A 19070-nucleotide genomic window follows, 5' to 3' on the forward strand; every position below is an offset into this window, starting at 1 on the left:
TATTTGTAATATTTGAGTTTTTATTGATTGAAAATGATTCCTTGATAGTTTGGACACACAGGTTTTTGCTAGGTTTTTTCCACCAACAATTTAATTTATTGTATTTATTTAATGTTTATTTCCACAGAAATTCATTATTATATATGGAAGGAAGTGCAACATAGAAAATAAATTTAAATTTTCATTGATAATTTATTTTTTCATTTGCACAATATTTGGATACATTTCAGAGAACACTAGATCTAAAATCTGATAGGTCAATTGTTTGTTGAATAATGGGTTTTGCATTAATTTCCATAAACTAACAATTCCATCGGAGAAATTCTTCCCAAGTAGATTATATAGGAATTCAGTTGAAAAACTTTTTAAAATTCTTAATGCTTCTTCTTCACGTTTTTGTAGCTCTAAATTTGTGAGTGAGTAATCAGGATTCTCAAATATCACATCTAAAATTGAAAAAGTAGTTTTTATTACTTTTTGACTATGGAGCAATTATACCTTGCAGACAAGTCACTAGATACTCCAAATGCTGTTGACAAACCCTGGTCATCTTCTTCTGAATAAAGATACACCAAATAGATTCAAGTGTTTCACCAACCATGTTACAGGTTGCCACATAAAACCTCAAAACAATTTGTGGAACATTTAATATATGTTTACCTAAAAATAGTACAACTGAGAGGGTTTTTAACTCTAGAACACTTACTATTCTATTGAATTTATAGGAAAATTTCAAAAATAAAGAAAAGTTTCAAATTTCAGAATACTTCACATATACTCTTCAGGATTCATATAATCCTCTCTTTTGTAGAGTACTCAGCATTTATTTTCCAAAACACATTCTATATAATGCAATATAGAGCAGGAAATCCTTGCTCTATCACTTTCAGAAATGATTTGATTTAAAAAATTATTCATCATACTAGAAAGAATATCCGGTTGGTATGCTAGATTCATCATTTTTCAGAATGTTTTAATTATTGTATAATATGGAAAAACGTAAATCTATTATTATAATTACCTATATAAAACAGACAATCTAAAATATGAATTGGATTAACACTATTGGTTGTTTTTCTTCTAGAATCGTTGAAAGTTATACCAAAATTATCATTGAAAATTGTGTTATGGAATATCTTTATGGGAATATCTTGTGAAATCAGACCTAGAGGATCTACCTCATCTCCAATTTCTAGAGTTGAAAACTTGCTAAAAATAATTGCATCAATGCAAAACAAAGATCCAACAATATAAAGTTTACCTTGATTTATCATTTCCTGTAGAAGCCATGAAGACAGACATGAAATTATCTAAATGTTGACCTTTTTCCTTACGTAATTTTTGCGCTACAGACTGATATATATTGCTAAGGTCTTGTACAGGTGCCCCACAAGTTGATAGGTATAATGAAAAATCATCCTCTGTTGTGAGGAACGTGTATAATAAATCACTTCCCCTTAGTGTTGTATTCTGTATGATTTTTTGAAGAAATTTTTCATAACCGGCCATTCTAGTGCCGATGTCTGAACCAGCTCTGAATTTGGTAAAAATATTCAAAAATGTGTTAAACATTGATTTCAAATACTTACTTTCTGATAGGTAAAGGAGAATCTGTTATTTCATTTTCACCATGGAACTCGATCAATTTTGCTTTGAGAGTGAAAAAGTCCTGATCTTTCCTGAGTACTACTCTAGATGTTTCCACTTCATTATTAGTTGTAGAAGGTCTTTTCACATTGACATGGAAATAAATTACTTTATTCAAAGACTGAAAGTGAAAAAATTCACCTATAAACATTGATAGCGGAAAAGATCTAAACATATTACAGAAGGAAATAAACCAGGATCTAAAATTGTTCGATATAGGTAAAACAAACTTGTACTTAATAAAGAAAAAACTGTTTTCATTCACTTCAAGACTAAGCAAAGAAAAACAAGAACTATTAGTTTAATCATCAACAATACGCCGTTAAAGCAAGTTGATCATGTTAAATACTTAGAGCTGTATATAACAGAAAATCTGAAATGGGATCTTCATATTGAAAAAATTATCGAAAAACTTATATGTCTCATTGGTGCTTTTAAGAGAGTAAGAGAACTCATTACTGATGAATGTAAAAAATTTCTCTATTCAGCACATATTCAGTCTGTTCTGACTTACATGTTTGTGATCTGGGGAATACATCCAGGAAAAATTTAAAACAAATACAGGTGCTGCAGAACAAAGGTATAAGGGCCCTTTACGGTTTTCCTTATGACACGCCAACAAGTGAGTTATATAGGTACAGAGAATTGCAGTTGAAGAAATTTGACAAAATACTTATTCTCAGCCAATACAAAATGATTTATAAAATTAATAATAATCTTGTCAAAAATAATTTACTGTTGGAGAAGTCTGGTGAGCTGCATCAACACAACCTTAGGTAATAGGGATAAATTTCGTCTCAAGAAAGTAAATTCTGAACAGAGATGATCTTCTGTTTATTCAAGAATGAAGGAATACAACAACTTACCTATATCTTTGAGACAGTGTTATGGTTATTTGAAATTTGTTAAGTGTATCATATCTTATATTTTACTGGAACAACTTAGTTGATTTGTAGATTTAATGTAATAATAATAAAAATGACGTATAGTAAGCATATAAATAAACAAATAAATAAAAATATAAATAAATAAATATTGAACAAGTACTGTATATGGCTGGACTAATGGCATAATACCATAGTATACTAACTATATAGAGGGCTCATTTTTGAATTTTGAACTTGTGGAAGAATATCCTTGCCTTCTTCACTTGTATTATAAATTACTATTCTAGGACAAATTGTAGATTTATAATTCATTATGGAAAGCAGTTGTCTACTTTTAGATTCTGCATGTATAACACAAAACAACTATTGAGAAATTTAAGATATTTTACCTAGATAACAACCAAACTTCATTGGGGAAAATAATAATCATTATTATTAAAAAAAATTCGAGGCTGAGGAACGACATATTTAGCATAAAAATATAGAACGAGTGAAAACACAAGTGAACAAATTAAAATGAATGTATTATTGAGTATGACTAACAATTTTCAACAAATTATGTTGAAGCTTAGGCAGTGAAACGTAAAGATTTATAATTCATTAAGCGCAAAATTATTAAAAGATAATTGTTCCATTGCTTACCACATATGAAGAAATTGATATTTTCCAGGTACTGATATCTCTAAAAATATTATAACAAATAGGGTTGACAATCTCTCCCACACCCTCAAAACTTTGTTTTTCAGGTAATAATCTTGATCCTTCTACAGGTGTCGAACTCATTAGGGCTGATCTCAGTTTCCTAAGACTGCTCAATCTCGGTGTCAGTGACGAAGCTTCCTGTTTATTCATTCTGAAGTAAAAAGTGCTTATTTAAAAGCTATAAAAAGCTGAATTCCATAGTTCTTACTCATTTGACGATGATTTGTCATTTAGGGATGTTTTCATTCCACACAAATAACTATAAAACTGCAAAGAGGTTTAATTGAAATGATTATTAAGAGAATTGATATTTAAAAGAGACCTTCCTAAAGAGAAGGTTGACTTCTCTTTGTAGTTAAATTGACACAGCTGTCCTCTATACTCACGCAGAGTTTGAGCTTCATCTGTTAATTGTTTCAATTAATAAATTTATTTACGATAAAAATTTGGGACAAATTATCTCGAAAAGCCCATATTATACCAGCTTTACACTAGCGTCGTCAAACATAAAGGCAGAAATATAATGGATCGATGATTGGCATTGTGTGCATACATGTACAGGGTGGGCAAATTTCGATGTTTTAGCACTAGAACTTTCAAACCAGAGGTGATAGACAAAATCTGATACCCACTTCTTGGTCTCTTTTTCTAAGAAACTATCAAGGGTAGTATTCATTTTTGGCCACCTTCTTTTGTTTTCGAGTTATAAGCGAAAATTGGAAAAATGGCGATATCGAAAAACATTTATATCTCCGTTGATATTGATGATAGAGCTCTGAAATTAAAACATTATACAGGCACTTTTTTACGTTGAATCCAGTGGCGTGCTCGTCTTTTAAAACGGGTTTTTAACTACGAAGCTATGACCCAAAGTTATGTTTTTTTAAATGGGAACACTAGATTTCTGTGCTATTTTTTGAAAGCTTAATTTTTCCTGATCATCTTATAATCATTCTCACCACACACCTAATTTGGAAATTGTTCCCACTGCTAGATTGTGTGTTATTTTAGACAACTTCCTTATTGTTTATTATTTTTCTTGTTGAATGATGCTTTTATCAAACGATAATAGAACTGTGCATTGCTAATCATGCGATTTTTTTGAACTGATTTGTTTGTGACTTTAGGACAAGGCCCTGTCCTCAAGCCACAAATATGCTCAGTAGTTTGTGTGTGTACATAAACATTATAAAAATAAAACACTTAAGATCTCCATAACAGTTAATTTCATGGCAAAAACAAAAGACAATGTATTCCTAGTTTTCCACGAAAAATTGGATTTAAGCTCCTCCCAAGCGGTGGATATTCTGAAATGGGTCACCCTGTATAATAAAACTTATTGAAATAATGATGAGACATACTTCATTCAGAACTGGTTATGATATTGCGAAAATTCTGTCAATTGAGATGAGCTTTTAAATAATGATAAAGTGATTATAGTATTTTAAAGATGAATAAAGGAAACTAACTTGTTTGATATTCGGATAGGAAGTTTTGAAATTACGGTCATATTCTGAATAGACCCAAAATGAGTGAAAAAGAACATAGTTTCTCCAATTCTGTGGTTATTCCGTTCATTCTTCCACATCTTGTAGAACAAAATCGTGCGAGAATATATCAGAAACGCACAGTTTTCATGGTTATATTTTATTATTCTATGTTGGTACTCCGAACTTTCCGCCACGGCTTTATCTGTCAATTCATCAATTTGCCTTAAAAAAATCAGTTCTGCCAACCAACATTTTTCAATGCAAAAATCACTAAATTATATTTATGGAAATATTTCATTAATTTCAATGAAAATGCAATGAATTAGAGAAAATAATGTATAATACTCGTACAGAAGGCTCATTCTACCACTCGTTCATTCCAAAACTCGCCACTTCGTGGCTCGTTTTTGAATTTTGAACTCGTGGAAGAATACCAATGCCTTCTGCACTTGTATTATAAATAACTATTATTAATCAATTGTGAAATTTCTTCTAACGTTTTTTGCCGAATTATTTGGTCCCTATAACATTCGCATTTCACGTCGTTGATGATACTGATCTCCATTGTGTTCGAACATGCATGCTTCTAATTCAACACGTGAATGACTTGACGAAAATCTGGATCCTTCAGATCGGTAGCCGACGATCGCCGTTAACCAGCGCTTAGAGGGAAATCAGTGCTCCAGGTTTTCTTATATAACGTCGGTCTGCTTTGCGTAGTTTTCCTGGTTCTCTTTGTGATTCCTGGGGTTCCAATTTAGATAATTTTTTGAACATGAAAAACCTGGTCGTTTGACTAGTTCACAGCTCGTTCATAAAAATAATTGTAACTGATGATGAGACATGGGTTCCCGAGTTTGACCTACAAACAAGCTTCGGAATGACACTTTACAAGTGAGCCAAAAGCAGTTTTTCAAATGTGATGTTGACAGTTTTCTCCAAGTATCGTAGAGTACTTCACTCAGAATACTGACCAGAATATGAGATGAGATGTGTTATTTAAACGTTATACCGCATTAAAAAGAGCTTATTCATCGAAGACTAGTTTTTCGGAAAGAATAACTAAGGATTTTGGACCAAGATAACGCATATCTCACAGAGTTATTATTCGCCTTTCAAGGTGTCAAGTCACAATGAATTTGGATGAATAATACATATTATGCGTTTCATTGGTCAATCCCGGAGCTTTTTTAACATAGTCTTAATTATAATCCAGTATTCATACCTCATTACTTTTGTAGAATGAAGGTAACCAATTTTCTTCCAAATTATTGAAAACCACTTTGTATGCCTCCATTAATGGTGCGGAAATCTTCAATTTAGCAATGCTACGTATTCCATCTTTAAGAAGTTCTTTCATTTCTTGCGATATATTCTCACTGCATTTTATGAAATTCGAACTTTCTTTAGAGAAGTATTCATTGTAGATAGCAAGAGCATTACCATAAAGCTCATCCAAGGTTTTTTTGCTATGATCTGGAGCCATCAATATGTTACTGAATTGATCTGTATTAAAAATTAAATGATCCTTTTCTGATTGCTTCAGAATAATATATTAAACAAAAAGGTTTAAAAACTACTCTTTTCGGTGGACTGGGCCAAAGATGAGGTCCACAAGTCGAGTATGTATGCAAAGGGATTTTTTACAATACTTTTTATACAATTACAAATCAAAACTACTCAAATTTTATGTTTCTTCTTGAAACTATGTAGTTTGTACAGAAGAAACTGCTGAATTAAACTAACAAAACAGTATTCAACATAAAAGATAACATTGAAGCATTCCCCAATAAAAGAAGACAAAAAGCCATTCTTTTTTTTGTAATTTTGAATAGTTTTGGCGGCGCTTTATCAATACAGTTTTTCAAAGAATTGAGTTGTTACTTTTGTTAAGAATAATCACCAATTTTAAACATTACAGAATTCCTAAATTATTGGAAGAGATAAAAAAATATGTATATAAGATGTGTTATTATGCAGTATTGCTTTCATAGCAAATTTTCCGTGCGTGTGACCTCATTGTCTGTGATAGTCCCATAAAAATTAATGTTATATTGAGAAATTAATTGTTACAGAATATTATATGAAAACATCAGATAAAATACTTTCTAGATTTATCCCATGCTACCAAAATATAAATCAAGATTGTTGTTTTATAAAAATATAAAATTCACTCACCTACATCTAAGCAGAACTTTAACAAGTGGACCTGATCTTCACCTTTCAAAAATTGGATGAATGTGTAAAGCAATTCTGTATTTTCCTTAACTTCATTCAAATCTCTATAGAAAATTGATTTTTTCTGATCTATAGGACAAACAAAGTTTTGCAAATAACACTTTTTAATAGCAGGTGCTCTAGGTTTGGAATGTTTTGATTTGAAATTTGCACTAATTACAATCAGGGAATTGATCATATTGGGATTCAATGTTGCATCCATCATTGGAAGTAGTACCCAACAAGCAATAAGTTCCCGAAATAATACAGAAGAGTTCCTACAAAAATGGAATTGTTTAAAAAATGTAAATAATTAAGTGAATAATACGAGACGTTTCAGATTATTTTCCACAGTCAATTTTACACAAAGGTTTAATATTCTGAAAAAATCATCTAAATGACAGATAAACAGTTTTACTTCATTATTTCTTCTAGAACACTTTTGGTTTTGAACTAGGAAGTAAGAAAATTCACTAAATTAACAGCATAGGTTATGAATTCCATATTTGAATTTATGAAAATCATTTCATCCTTAATGGCAAAAGTAGTTAGAACATACCTGCACTGAAAATATTTTGATGGTAAGATTATTGGCAAAAGGGATGAAGACAGTTCCCGAAGATATATTAGTTCATTTCTTCTATTTGTAACTGCTCCATGCAGTTTATTTCCCCAATATTCAATAGCTACATCATTTATGTTGCTATTTTTCAATTTGGCTATATCTTCTATGTATATAACATCATCCACATGCTTTATAATACACGGTAAGATTTTGCGTGACATTAAAGTAGGTAAATCAATCTCCATAATTCTTCTAATGATAATAGCAGTCGAATATTTTAGAGCATATTTTAATTCATATATGAAGCTTTCATCCTTTGTCAGATTGTCATACCATGTTGATACAAATACTTCCAACATTTTAGTGTAAAACTGAAAAAAAATTTTTCAAGTTCAAAAAACTTTTGTATGATAAAATGTATAGAAAATTCAGGAGTAAAATTATATACTTGAAAAAGTAAGATTTCATTGGGTAAAGAAAATTTTCCAAGAACAATTCTGCAGTTATTAGACTGAGTATGAGACTGATCTGAGAAAGACCCTCTAATTCCATAGTTGATACTACTCAACTAAATGAAATATTTTGATAATTTTCTAATTCAAATATTGGTGGATTGATTATATTTTTTTTTTAGAATTTGTATTCGAGCATTCAAATGCACACCTATAAATGGGAGAATCTTTCACTGATGTCAATACCAGTTGATGATATCGAAACATAATTGCCAAAGTATCGAAAGTGACACCATACGTTTTTTACAGGAACAACCTTTTTTGTTACGGTGGGAAGTATTTATGTAAGGTAGTCCCAAATATTTTTAGTACATTAGGTGGTATAATATGTCCCCTAATGGACTATGAAAAATTTTTGGGACTACCATACATACATGCTTCCCGCCATAACAAAAAATGGTTGTTCCTGTAAAAAATGTATGCTGTCACTCACAATAATTTGGCAAATATATTACCCATAGAGATGATATCCTCTAAAAGCAAACTGCAGGCAATTTTTGAGCACTTGTTTCTTGAACCCATATAAGATTGAACTTACTAAGGATGAATCCATCCTCAAATTTTGAGCTTTATGTGATTAATAGATCACATCTCATATATATACCTCTATAAACAGTTCTGTGGTCTCCAAGTTCCTCTTATTCCTGTCCAGTTTATTGAGTTCACTAAGACAATTTCACATTATCTTCAAGTTGGTGACAATAAACCATAGCATTTTCATATTTTCTTGACTGTCCCGTTTGCCTTTTTTCCAAACTTAATTATAAATATATGTTTTGAAGAATACTCTTCATTCTTTTCCTTCAGTAATTTCAAACGTTATGGTATTGTTTTCTAAACTACCCTCCCCCAGATTCTTTCTTTTTACCAGTCAAATTTCTAAAGTTAAACAAGGTTCATGGATGATATGTGTTTCTTCTTCTTTTGCTGTAGTAAGGCATTTTGCCTGTTTTATCTGGGTTATCGGATTTATTGATAAGTGTTTGATAAAAGATACCATCCCAATTGTATTATAATAACAAAATAAATAAAAACTCATAACAATAAGTTTTAGCTGGAGAAAATTAGTGGATTATATCGATACAATACAAGAAATGGGAATAGTTTTCAATAAGGAAAGTAAATACTGAACTGATTAGAAGAGCCCTGGTTTACGCAATAGTAATATAACAACCTACCCTTATCTATAAGGTCATGTAGAAATTATACAAAATTTGTCAAATGTTTTTAACAACGGTAACCAATCATAATTTTTCCCTTGATATTTCAGTTCAATATAAACAAAAAAGATCTTAGGTTACAACTTTCCTCAAAACACCAGAAGCACAGAGCAGACATGAAGTGGTGCAATTGTAAAAGACAGTCTATTCACATTTCTCCATTCTGTATGTACACATATTCTGTCAATAATTATATCAAGAAACCTATTCCAGAAGAATTGCGTTAATTCCCCAATATCAAACTTCTTTATTCAGGTTAAATTCCCTTCAATCAATTGAAGAAATTTTATAATTAATTTCAAGTTCAAGTTGATAAATTCATACTCAAGTTATATTATTCACTACACTACATTGCTTTGATCTCAAAGGTTATTTGAATAAGACCATATATATATGTATGGAATCTTGTGTTCGGAAAAGATGTGTCATGTCAAGGAAGAGCTATATTCCAAAAATCATTTCCTTCAATAGAACCATTTACGAGATATAGCCGAAAATCACATTTTTTTATCGATTTTCAACAGCCTGTATCTTTGTAACCGGGCCGAATCGGAAAAAACTATTAAGGAAAAAAGTGTTTCTTTTAACCTCAGGAATCTTCGGTTCAAATATATGTACAAGTCAAAGACTCACCCTGTATAATTGATAATTTTAGGAAGTGAAACATGAAAAAATTTATAATTTAGAAATTCCAATCACACCTTATCTAGAAAAGACTATTTCCGAAATGAAACTCAAAACATTATATATTTGAATCTCCACTATATATTTGGAAAATTTATTTATTTATATTTATCTAATATAAAAATATTTCAAAATTCTTTTTGAATATTGCATGAATTTCTGATTAATAAAAAAACATTCAATTTGTAAAGCCTACGAATTTAATGGTCAATCAGAACTCACCTTTTCAATAGATTCATTGAGTGCATCATCTATAAACAAATCATTCCAAGGTGCTATATCGAAATCTTGACGATGTCTATCACAAGAAGAATTATGACAAACTGTACAAGAGCTACCAATCTTTTTGGTCTTAGATATTTGTCCTTTGTAGAAACACAACAAGCGAACTAAATTTGCTGATGTAAATCCTTTGAATTTTATGAATCCATAGCTTACAATCAAACCTATTACATATGTACTTAATAGAATAAAAGCCAAAGAATAACTGCAAAAAAAATTGAATAAAAAATTTTAGGGTTTTATATTGAAATCAATATACCTCAAAAAAATTGAAGATGTTAATAGTATTACTGATAAAAATAACACGCCATTCTTAGAAAATTGATCTCTTTTCAAGATACCGATGGTTTCAGTAAAATCCTTATGAATAATCTTCATCATATTGAATGTTTTCAAGGAATGTAACGTTGAAACATTCAAAGAAATAAAAATAAACGTTTATGAGTCTTCATTTTGAAATGAGTATTTGTTTTTTGTTTGAATATTTGACATTTTTACGTTCAAATAATGTTTTATAACTAATAAACTATGTATACTTGGAACTACCAAATTTGATCACTTTTTAGCAAAGACTTATTACTTATTATTCTTACATGTCTATGCTTTTTAATATCCTGTGGTATTTACTGAAGGGGTTTTACTATTCATTTGTGAGTTATTATTGAATAATAATTTTCTCTCAAACAAAAACCTGAGCAAAGCATAATCAGGTGGAAGTAGTTCAGTAATTTTATTTTCCTTACGTTAACCTCAATTTTTTTGTAACCTTTAAAAATAAATTTCATTTAAAGGTGAAATATGCATTAGTCCCTGTTACTTGTTAGTGACTATTTATGATATTCATCTTTATACAAATTATAGGACAGTTTTTAAAATGTTTTTGAGGACTTTCAAAAGGCAACATAAATTATTACATGGAATGGTTGGAATACATACTGACTACTGTAGACTCATGTCCTCTATCACATTGATAAATGCACCAACTGTCCAAAAACAAACAAAAAATACATCTGAAAAAATTAATTCAATTACCACAGAAGCAGATTTCCTGGTAAAACTGAAAAATGATCCAAATAAGTTTGGCATATCTTTAAATTCAAATGATGTTTTTGACGAAGGAGATCTACAAGAAGAAAAGTTTTTGATGGAAAGAACATCTTCAAAAAAGCTGTCAACAAAGCAATATGCCGATATAATAAAAAATCACCTTAATCATGGTAAATTAAAAGAAGCTATTGATGTACTAGAGGTAAAAATGATTAAGGAAGATCAAGCGAAACCCGAAAATTATATTTATAATTTATTGATTGGTGGCTGTGGAAGGAATGGGTTAACAAAGAAAGCGTTTTCCCTTTTTAATGATATGAAAAAAAGAGGCTTGAAAGTTACAGGTGGAACATATACAGCCTTGTTTAATGCATGTGCAAATAATCCTTGTAAAGCTGAAGGTTTAGAAAGAGCTAAACGTTTAAGGAACCTAATGGTTGAAAAATTATATGAACCAAATGATACAAATTATCATTCTATGATTAAAGCATTTGGAAGATGTGGCTGTCTATCCACAGCCTTTTCAATTGTAGATGAGATGATGACTAAGAGAATTAAGATCACAGCTGATACTTTCAATTTTTTACTACATGCTTGCATTGAAGATAAAGAATCAGGCTTCAGACACGCATTGTTGGTTTGGAGGAAGATGGTAAAATATCATATTCCGCCATCCATATTTACCTACAATCTAATGCTTCACACTATTAGAGATTGTAATTTAGGAGATCTTGAAGCAACCCAAAATGTTCTATTCCAAATCATAAACGAGAAAGTTAAAATTGGTAGTGAATCTAATAAATTGATATTCTTAGGAACCAATCAAAAATTATTGTTATCAACTGAAAATGAACTATTATCAACAGAAAATAAAATGGATCTATCATCATCTGGTGATATGAATTATCCAAATCTGATGAGCAGAATACCAAAACTTGGAAACTTAATTTCTCTTAGTGAAGTCAAAAAACCTGAAGATAAATTGTTACTTGTAGGAGGTTTCAATGCTTATTTGAATAATATGAGAGAAAATAATTGCAATCCCGATATTAAAACATTTACATTACTTTTGGATGTTATACCCAATAATATAGCTGCCGAGGAACAACTCCTTTTGCAAATGAAAACATTAAAAATAAGAAATGATGTGGATTTCTTCAATATGCTCATTAAAAAAAGAGTTATGAGGCAAGATTATGAAAAGGCAAAGGTAAAGAGTTTCTTGTGATTTGAATTTTCAAAAATCTTTTATACCTTGCTAATTTTTGTCTTTCAGGATGTTTTGAGACTCATTAAAAAATATGGTCACAGACCTAATTTAATTACTTATGGTGTGCTTGCTCTATGCTGTAAAACTGAAAAAGAAGCTTTGCAGTTTTTGGATGAAATGAAAAATTCTAAATACAGGTAATATAAACAAATATTTATGATGAAATACCAAAACAACAACAAACGCAATTTATTGACCAGAGGCCAATTGGCTATCGACAGTATTAGTCCTGCAGCCAGGTGAATTAACAAAAATATAATTATTCGATTTAAAAAAAAATATGTCTGTAGGTTAATAATTTGATAATTTGAGTTACATTAAGGTATAAAAAAAAGTTAGCAACTAGAGGTGAATCAATCAATGACTAATTAAACAGATAAGGTGGACATCAGCAACTCCTGTATACTGAGTGGGCAGGACTGTCCCTAAACTCCTCAAGATGTTCTTTGACTGTTTTTAGTAGGTATTTTGCATTAGAACTGGAATGCTGGCTTCGTTGGCTCAAGTGTGGTCCCAGTTAAAGGCTAATTCAGTTTGCATTAGAAAATAACCTCACTATAATGAACACCACCTTCAGGCACCATCCACGTCGGCTTTCAACATGGACTTCTCCGGATAAACGATACAAGAATCAAATGGATTATATACTAATAAGACAAGGATGGAGAACATCTATAACTAATGTTAAAGCAAAACCAGGCGCTGACTGCAACACCGACCATAAACTACTTAAAGCACACTATGCAATAAAGCTGCAGAAGGGGAAATACGCGATGATACCCAAAAGGATCACAATACCCGAACCCGCTACCTTCCAGGCACGCCTGAACTCTGTCATCAGAATTGATGCCACAAAGGATCTGGAGGAAGCTTGGACGGCCGTGAAAGGCTGGATAAGGTATGCTGCTGAACGGCGTGTCACGAACAAATCAAACCCCCATAAGCATTGGATGACCGACACCACAATTCAAATCATCGACCAAAGAAGGAAGTTGAGGGGCTGCAACATGGATCCGGACACAAAAGAGCAACAACTACGTCAACTAAACCAAGAAATAAAACACGCATGTCGACACGACAAGAACAAACAAATAAACGACATATGCGAGGAGAACAACATGCAAACTATCGTGAATCTAGAGAGCTATTTAACAGGGTCAAATATCTATCGAGGGAGTTTCAGCCTCGAACTCAAATTATTCAAGACGAACTTGGGAACACTACAACGGATCCCATAGAGAATGTCGATATCTGGAAGAGGTACTGCTCAAAACTATATAGCGCAAACGCCAGCACTAACCGAGATAATATGGACCCTAGAGATCTAAACAGGGAACCCGCCATACTAAAAACAGAAGAGCTTTAACAAGGCTTAAGAACAACAAGGCTCCAGGAATTGAGGGTATCACCGCAGAGGTACTCAAAGCAATGGGAGAGACAGGAGTAGACCTAATGCATATGAAATGCAAATTGATCTGGAATACCGGCAAATGGTCCGATGAGTGGTGCAATTCCATCCTGGTGCCTATCTTTAAAAAGGCATCACCCCTGGAATGCGGTAATTACAGAACATTCGCTCTTATTCCTCACGCTAGTAAAATACTCCTTACTATCATCAATGAGCGCCTTAAAACATTCCTTCTTCCGCAGATATCAGACGAACAAACCGGTTTCATGCCTGGAAAGGGCACTAGAAAGCAAATTTTGAATCTTCGACAGATCATAAAGAAATCGAGAGAATACAACATCGAAATGTACCTATGTTTCGTAGACTACTCCAAGGCATTTGACAGGGTAAAATGGAATAAACTCTGGACCATCCTACTAGAAATGGGCACTCTATGAGAATAACAACGCTAATTCAGAGCTAATAACACGCTATCGAGTAGTTTCAAAGCCAGCGCAGGAGGAAGACAGGGATGCATACTCTCGCCAATCCTATTTAATATCTACACAGAATATATTATGCGTAGAGTAATGGAAGAATGGAACGGTGGAATATCAGTGGGGGGCAATAACCTAAAATACGCGGATGATACCGTGATCATCGCTGCCAGCAAGGAGGAACTGAATGAAATAATGGCTAGATTGTGCTCTATCAGCGAAGAATATGGCTTAGAATTGAACAAACAGGAAACCAAGACGATGTTTGTAGACGGCCTTCATAACAATCAACCTGATATTCAAACTGTGGCTGGATTTGAGGTTGTAGACCGGTTCAATTACTTAGGATCCATGATAACAAACTCTGGAGGATGCGAGGCTGAAATTAGACGCAGGATGGCGATGGCAAGGAGCGCAACAACAAAATTAACCAAAATATGGAGGTCCACAGCGATCACCTGAAACACCAAACTACGCATTGCAAATTTCCTTATCTTCCCTATTGACATGTATGGCTCCGAAACCTGGACCCTGAAGGAGGGTGGTAAGCGGAGAGTTAGCGCCTTGGAAATGTGGGTATACAGACGGATGTTACGAATCCAAGAACTAAAAATTGGGACGCGACTAGTCACAAAAGTCAACCAATCGATCCTAAGGTATTTTGGACATATAGCTAGGAGCGACACTTCAATGGAGACAATCATGATAGAAGGGAAAGTAGAAGGAAGACGAACACGTGGAAGATCACCCAAGAGATAGACCAGGTTAAAACCCTAGTGGGCCACAACCTACCGGAGGCTTCACATATGCACCGGAACCGAGTAACTTGGGCCAAAGAAGTCAGGAGAGTTGATTCATGATGTCACCATACCCTCACGTAGGGTGAAGGACTGAAGAGAGAGAGAGGACTTCGAAGCTCAAGTTTTTTATCACCCTCCAAGATACGCAGTCAGGACCTGGAGATGTGTTTTTTTGATTATGAAGAAGGTCAAAATATTCTTCTTGGCTAACTGTGATATTGTTCACTTCGATGGAGTTACTATCGAAAAAATTTTCGTGCCATTCTTTAACCATGGTGTCGGTGTGCTCATCAAAGTTGTCTAGAGGCAACTGTGTTTGTTGGGCTTCAGTGTTGTATGTTATGCCATTTTCTTCAATAGCTTTGATACGAGAAAACTTTTTGTATCTTGACAGTTTTTTTATTTCTTGGAAAAAACGTTTTCCTTGGCTATTGTTGATTTCCTCGCATGCTTTCAGCCTTTTGTTTTGTTTATATTTTTGGATAAGCCTGTGTATGTTCTTATTATATCTGTTAATGTGTGCTTTGAATTCTGGTAGTGGATTATTTCTGTAGTCTCTATACATTTTCCTTCTATTTTTTATCAGTCGGATGATGAAGGGTGGAAGTTCATGTGTATAGAAGTTGGTTGCCTTTTTAGGAGTGTTATTCAATGTAGAGTCTTTTAGAACTCCGATGTCGTACTTCTGTCACGTGGTTGGTCACTAATACCCTCGATAAACTGTTCCATACTTGAGTTTATCTTTACCATGTCTGATTTGTGAAAATTGTAACGGAGTTCATCGTTTATAGTGTTGGTCCGATTTTCCTGGAGCTTAATTATAATAGCTAGGAGCCCAGATCTGGTATGACATCAACTATCTTGAGGCATTTATCAAGTGTGTTTGAATATTTGATATGGTCTGGAGTAGTGTCGTTGTTATTGGGCATTAGGAATGTTGGTGGAGTTTTTGCCATAATGAAGTTCAAGTTTTTCAAAAAATCATTGAGTTTTTTATGTTTTGCTGCGATGTTTACATTGAAGTCGCCGACTATGATACTGTATTTATGGTTAGCGGCCATATTAAGAATAGTTTCCTCGAGTTGTCCTGTGGGATGGACATACAGTAAAAAGACCTGTAGTTCCTCGTTTTGTAGTGGGATTGTGAAATGAAGAGCTTTGTTAAGTGGATTGTTGGTTGAGGGACCATTGCACTTTTTCATATTGAGAGCAGGGTGGGACATTGCTAGACTTCTGCCTCTGGTGTTGAGGTTTGTTATATTGCCATCACATTTTATATTATTCCAATTCCTGTAATTTATTTCCTGTTGTGGTTTTGTTTCAACGAACATTACTGATTTGATGTTGTATTTTTCAATAGTATTATTGATGAGGTATTTTTTGGGTAGGTAGCTATTTATATTGCAGTAAATAAAATCAATTTCACAATCGAACGTGCTGGCGTGGGTTCGGTGCAGTCTTTGATGCAGTGTGTGTACTGCATGCATTTGCCCCAGGGGAGTGGGGCTGGATCTGGGACGTTGCAGGATAATGTCTGCATTTGTAGTATACTCCCTCAGATATGCTTTTCTCATAGGTACCTATGTTTTCCGTGATGATCCGTATCATGGAAGTCGGGGCTTTGGTTTGCTTCGATATGATTCGCATGCAATACCTGAATTCGTAGTGTAATTGTTTTAAGTGGTTATTTTATTCTTCATCTTTGATTTCTTTCTCAACTCTTGCAATTACACAGGAGTAATTTGGAGGTGAAAGGGCTCTGTTACTGTTTCTTTGGTTGTAGGGAGTGGCGGTGGAATATTCAATAATTTTCTTGTTGTTTTTCATTTTCTTGAGAGTTTCCTCAATGATTGCTTTGGGCGTGTCTGTTTTGAGCAAAAAACCTTTTTTGTTTTCAGATTTGCATCTTTATTTTTAGGCCTTGCTTCCTCCCACATATCTGCCATTTGAATTCTAGTATTGATATTAGTATTTGTATTTATGTAATAGAGCGAATTGTATTTTCTATTAGTTATGTCTTTCTTTCTTTCAGAGAAATTATTTCTGGTTCGATTTGTTTGTTGACTGTTACGTTATCTGATTGTTTTATAGCGTATTCGACTGGCTGTATCAGTGTGAATTAATTCGAATTTTTGTAGAGCTAAATGAGATAATTACTTCGAACTGGTGCAGCCAGCTGAATACGCTATTGGAATACCTTTAGATTAGATTGTGATTCAGATGTTCCAGCTTTTTGTTTGGAACGGTAAACTGGTATTTATCGTTATCGGCTACATCTAGACTCTTTGCGCGAAGTTTGTTAGTGAATCCTATCAGTTCTTGGATTTCATCGTCTGATAAATCTTGGATCGATTCGTATAATTCTGCTTCGTTTGCGGTTCTTTTATTATTGGATCCTCCGGGATCTATTTCCATATTCATGATGGTAGGATTTTCGGAATGCCGGGATTTCGCACTTGACATTCAACTGATAAACCGGGTTGATGCACCACTTAATTTCCGCGTATAGCTTAGAGAAGGATAACCGTTCTCGGCCGCTGTTACATATGTGTGATGAAATACCATTTCTTCCATTTAATTGGAATTAATTAGGTTACAAAGTTTTATTTTAATTTAGATTAATTTATTATTTGAATTTGAAATATGTATTTAAATTATTTTTCTTTGGAAATTCTGCACACGGAGCCTGTTGTCACACTAGATTCGTTATATGGTGACAATTCCTATACTATAGGGTTGCACACTTAGTATACATAAAATGTATAGCTAAATTCTAATAGTAATTGTTGCTGCATGATGAATCTAGTATGAGTCTATGACAATAGGTTTTGTGTGTAGAAGCCCTTACCCTTCATTTCAAAAATTGCTTCTTTCAGATTCAATGCAGAAATCTTAGGAGCCTTACTTCATCAAGCATGTTATGATAAAAATTTCAGGTATATTATGAAAATTATGCAGATATGTGTTGATGAGAATGTCCAGCCAAATTTAAAATTCATCGAGCATCTAGATAAGTTGAAAAAAGATTGTAGACGAATGATAAAAAATAAGGTAAACACAAATCTAGTATTAAATTTTGGTTGATTTATTAAATTGTTTGAATTTTAAGGACGATGAAGTTGGGCAATCTGCAATTTTCCAGAGAGGGTTTCGGCTTTTCAGGTCTCGATATAGCAAATGGATTACTGAAATTGATGTAGAGAAAACTGACGAAAAGAATCCTTGGCAACGATTTACTGAAGATACAGATATAAATGCTGATAAATATTTTGTTGATAAATTTAGAACTTCTAGATTCAAACCTCGACGTACTAAAAAATCTTTCAAATTCACAGAAAGATCAGTTAATAAAAATGCAAATTGAAATATTTTGTTTTTTTTTTCCTAATGCTAATCAAGCAAAATTTTCATGTTTTGTTTGATGTCAGAGATATTGTCTATATCTCACCTTAGTGTTCTCTAACAACACAATTTGGGAATGAATAATAGATATTGTATTTTAATGCTCAAAAGGGACCAGATCATAACATATTTCTAAAATAAATATCTCCTTTTGATCAAAAGGGAAATTCACAAGGAAAAATTTTAATAAATCCTTATGATATTTGTGTAATTAGTCATGTATTAAATTTGGAAAAATAGGAATTTTTCCAAAGATTTGATATGATATCGTTTTAGAACAAGAGCCCACGAAGGCCAGACCTTCGTTATTTTATAAAAGCTGAAAGTCTCTGCATGTTCCCTATACAGGTAAAGACGACCAGTGACTGTAAAGTTTGAGTAGTTGTTCACTGCAGTTAAATTCCCCTCAATTCTTTCTTCAGGGGGTTCTCTACTGTTATGATAGCATTTACGACATACGT

The 19070-nt window shown here is 32.8% G+C and overlaps 2 protein-coding genes across 2 annotated transcripts; one reads left to right on the top strand and one right to left on the bottom strand.

Moving 5' to 3' along the window:
* Window positions 1-172: 172 nt before the first annotated feature.
* Window positions 173-10701, bottom strand: LOC123672962 (sorting nexin-14-like). Its single transcript, XM_045607329.1, has 12 exons — window positions 10466-10701; window positions 10147-10411; window positions 7503-7879; window positions 6905-7221; window positions 5952-6232; window positions 3445-3503; window positions 3177-3387; window positions 1590-1768; window positions 1262-1534; window positions 1022-1209; window positions 499-660; window positions 173-446 (listed from the first exon to the last, which is right to left on the bottom strand). Exons 1-12 carry the CDS (start codon window positions 10585-10587, stop codon window positions 193-195), a joined length of 2688 nt encoding a protein of 895 aa, XP_045463285.1. The 5' UTR covers window positions 10588-10701; the 3' UTR covers window positions 173-192.
* A 209-nt stretch (window positions 10702-10910) lies between these two features.
* Window positions 10911-18573, top strand: LOC123672963 (pentatricopeptide repeat-containing protein 1, mitochondrial). The gene is made up of 4 exons (XM_045607330.1): window positions 10911-12463; window positions 12530-12660; window positions 18084-18258; window positions 18317-18573. The coding sequence occupies exons 1-4, from the start codon at window positions 11081-11083 to the stop codon at window positions 18569-18571; spliced, it is 1944 nt and encodes a 647-aa protein (XP_045463286.1). The 5' UTR covers window positions 10911-11080; the 3' UTR covers window positions 18572-18573.
* The last annotated feature ends 497 nt before the right edge of the window (window positions 18574-19070 follow it).

The sequence above is a fragment of the Harmonia axyridis genome, chromosome 2 (assembly GCF_914767665.1).
Source record: "Harmonia axyridis chromosome 2, icHarAxyr1.1, whole genome shotgun sequence".
NCBI classification, from domain to species: Eukaryota; Metazoa; Arthropoda; class Insecta; order Coleoptera; family Coccinellidae; genus Harmonia; species Harmonia axyridis.

Bases quoted from the DNA above. Each gene is read 5' to 3' on its own strand.
- LOC123672962 (XM_045607329.1), bottom strand. From the start codon at position 10,587: ATGATGAAGATTATTCATAAGGATTTTACTGAAACCATCGGTATCTTG. The intron at 3,388-3,444 runs GTAAGAACTATG...TTTTTACTTCAG, and splicing joins GACAAATCATCGTCAAATGA to AATGAATAAACAGGAAGCTT. The intron at 1,769-3,176 runs GTAAGCAATGGA...TTTCACTTTCAG, and splicing joins TATCAATTTCTTCATATGTG to TCTTTGAATAAAGTAATTTA.
- LOC123672963 (XM_045607330.1), top strand. From the start codon at position 11,081: ATGTTTTTGAGGACTTTCAAAAGGCAACATAAATTATTACATGGAATG. The intron at 12,464-12,529 runs GTAAAGAGTTTC...TTTGTCTTTCAG, and splicing joins AAGATTATGAAAAGGCAAAG to GATGTTTTGAGACTCATTAA. The intron at 18,259-18,316 runs GTAAACACAAAT...TTGAATTTTAAG, and splicing joins GACGAATGATAAAAAATAAG to GACGATGAAGTTGGGCAATC.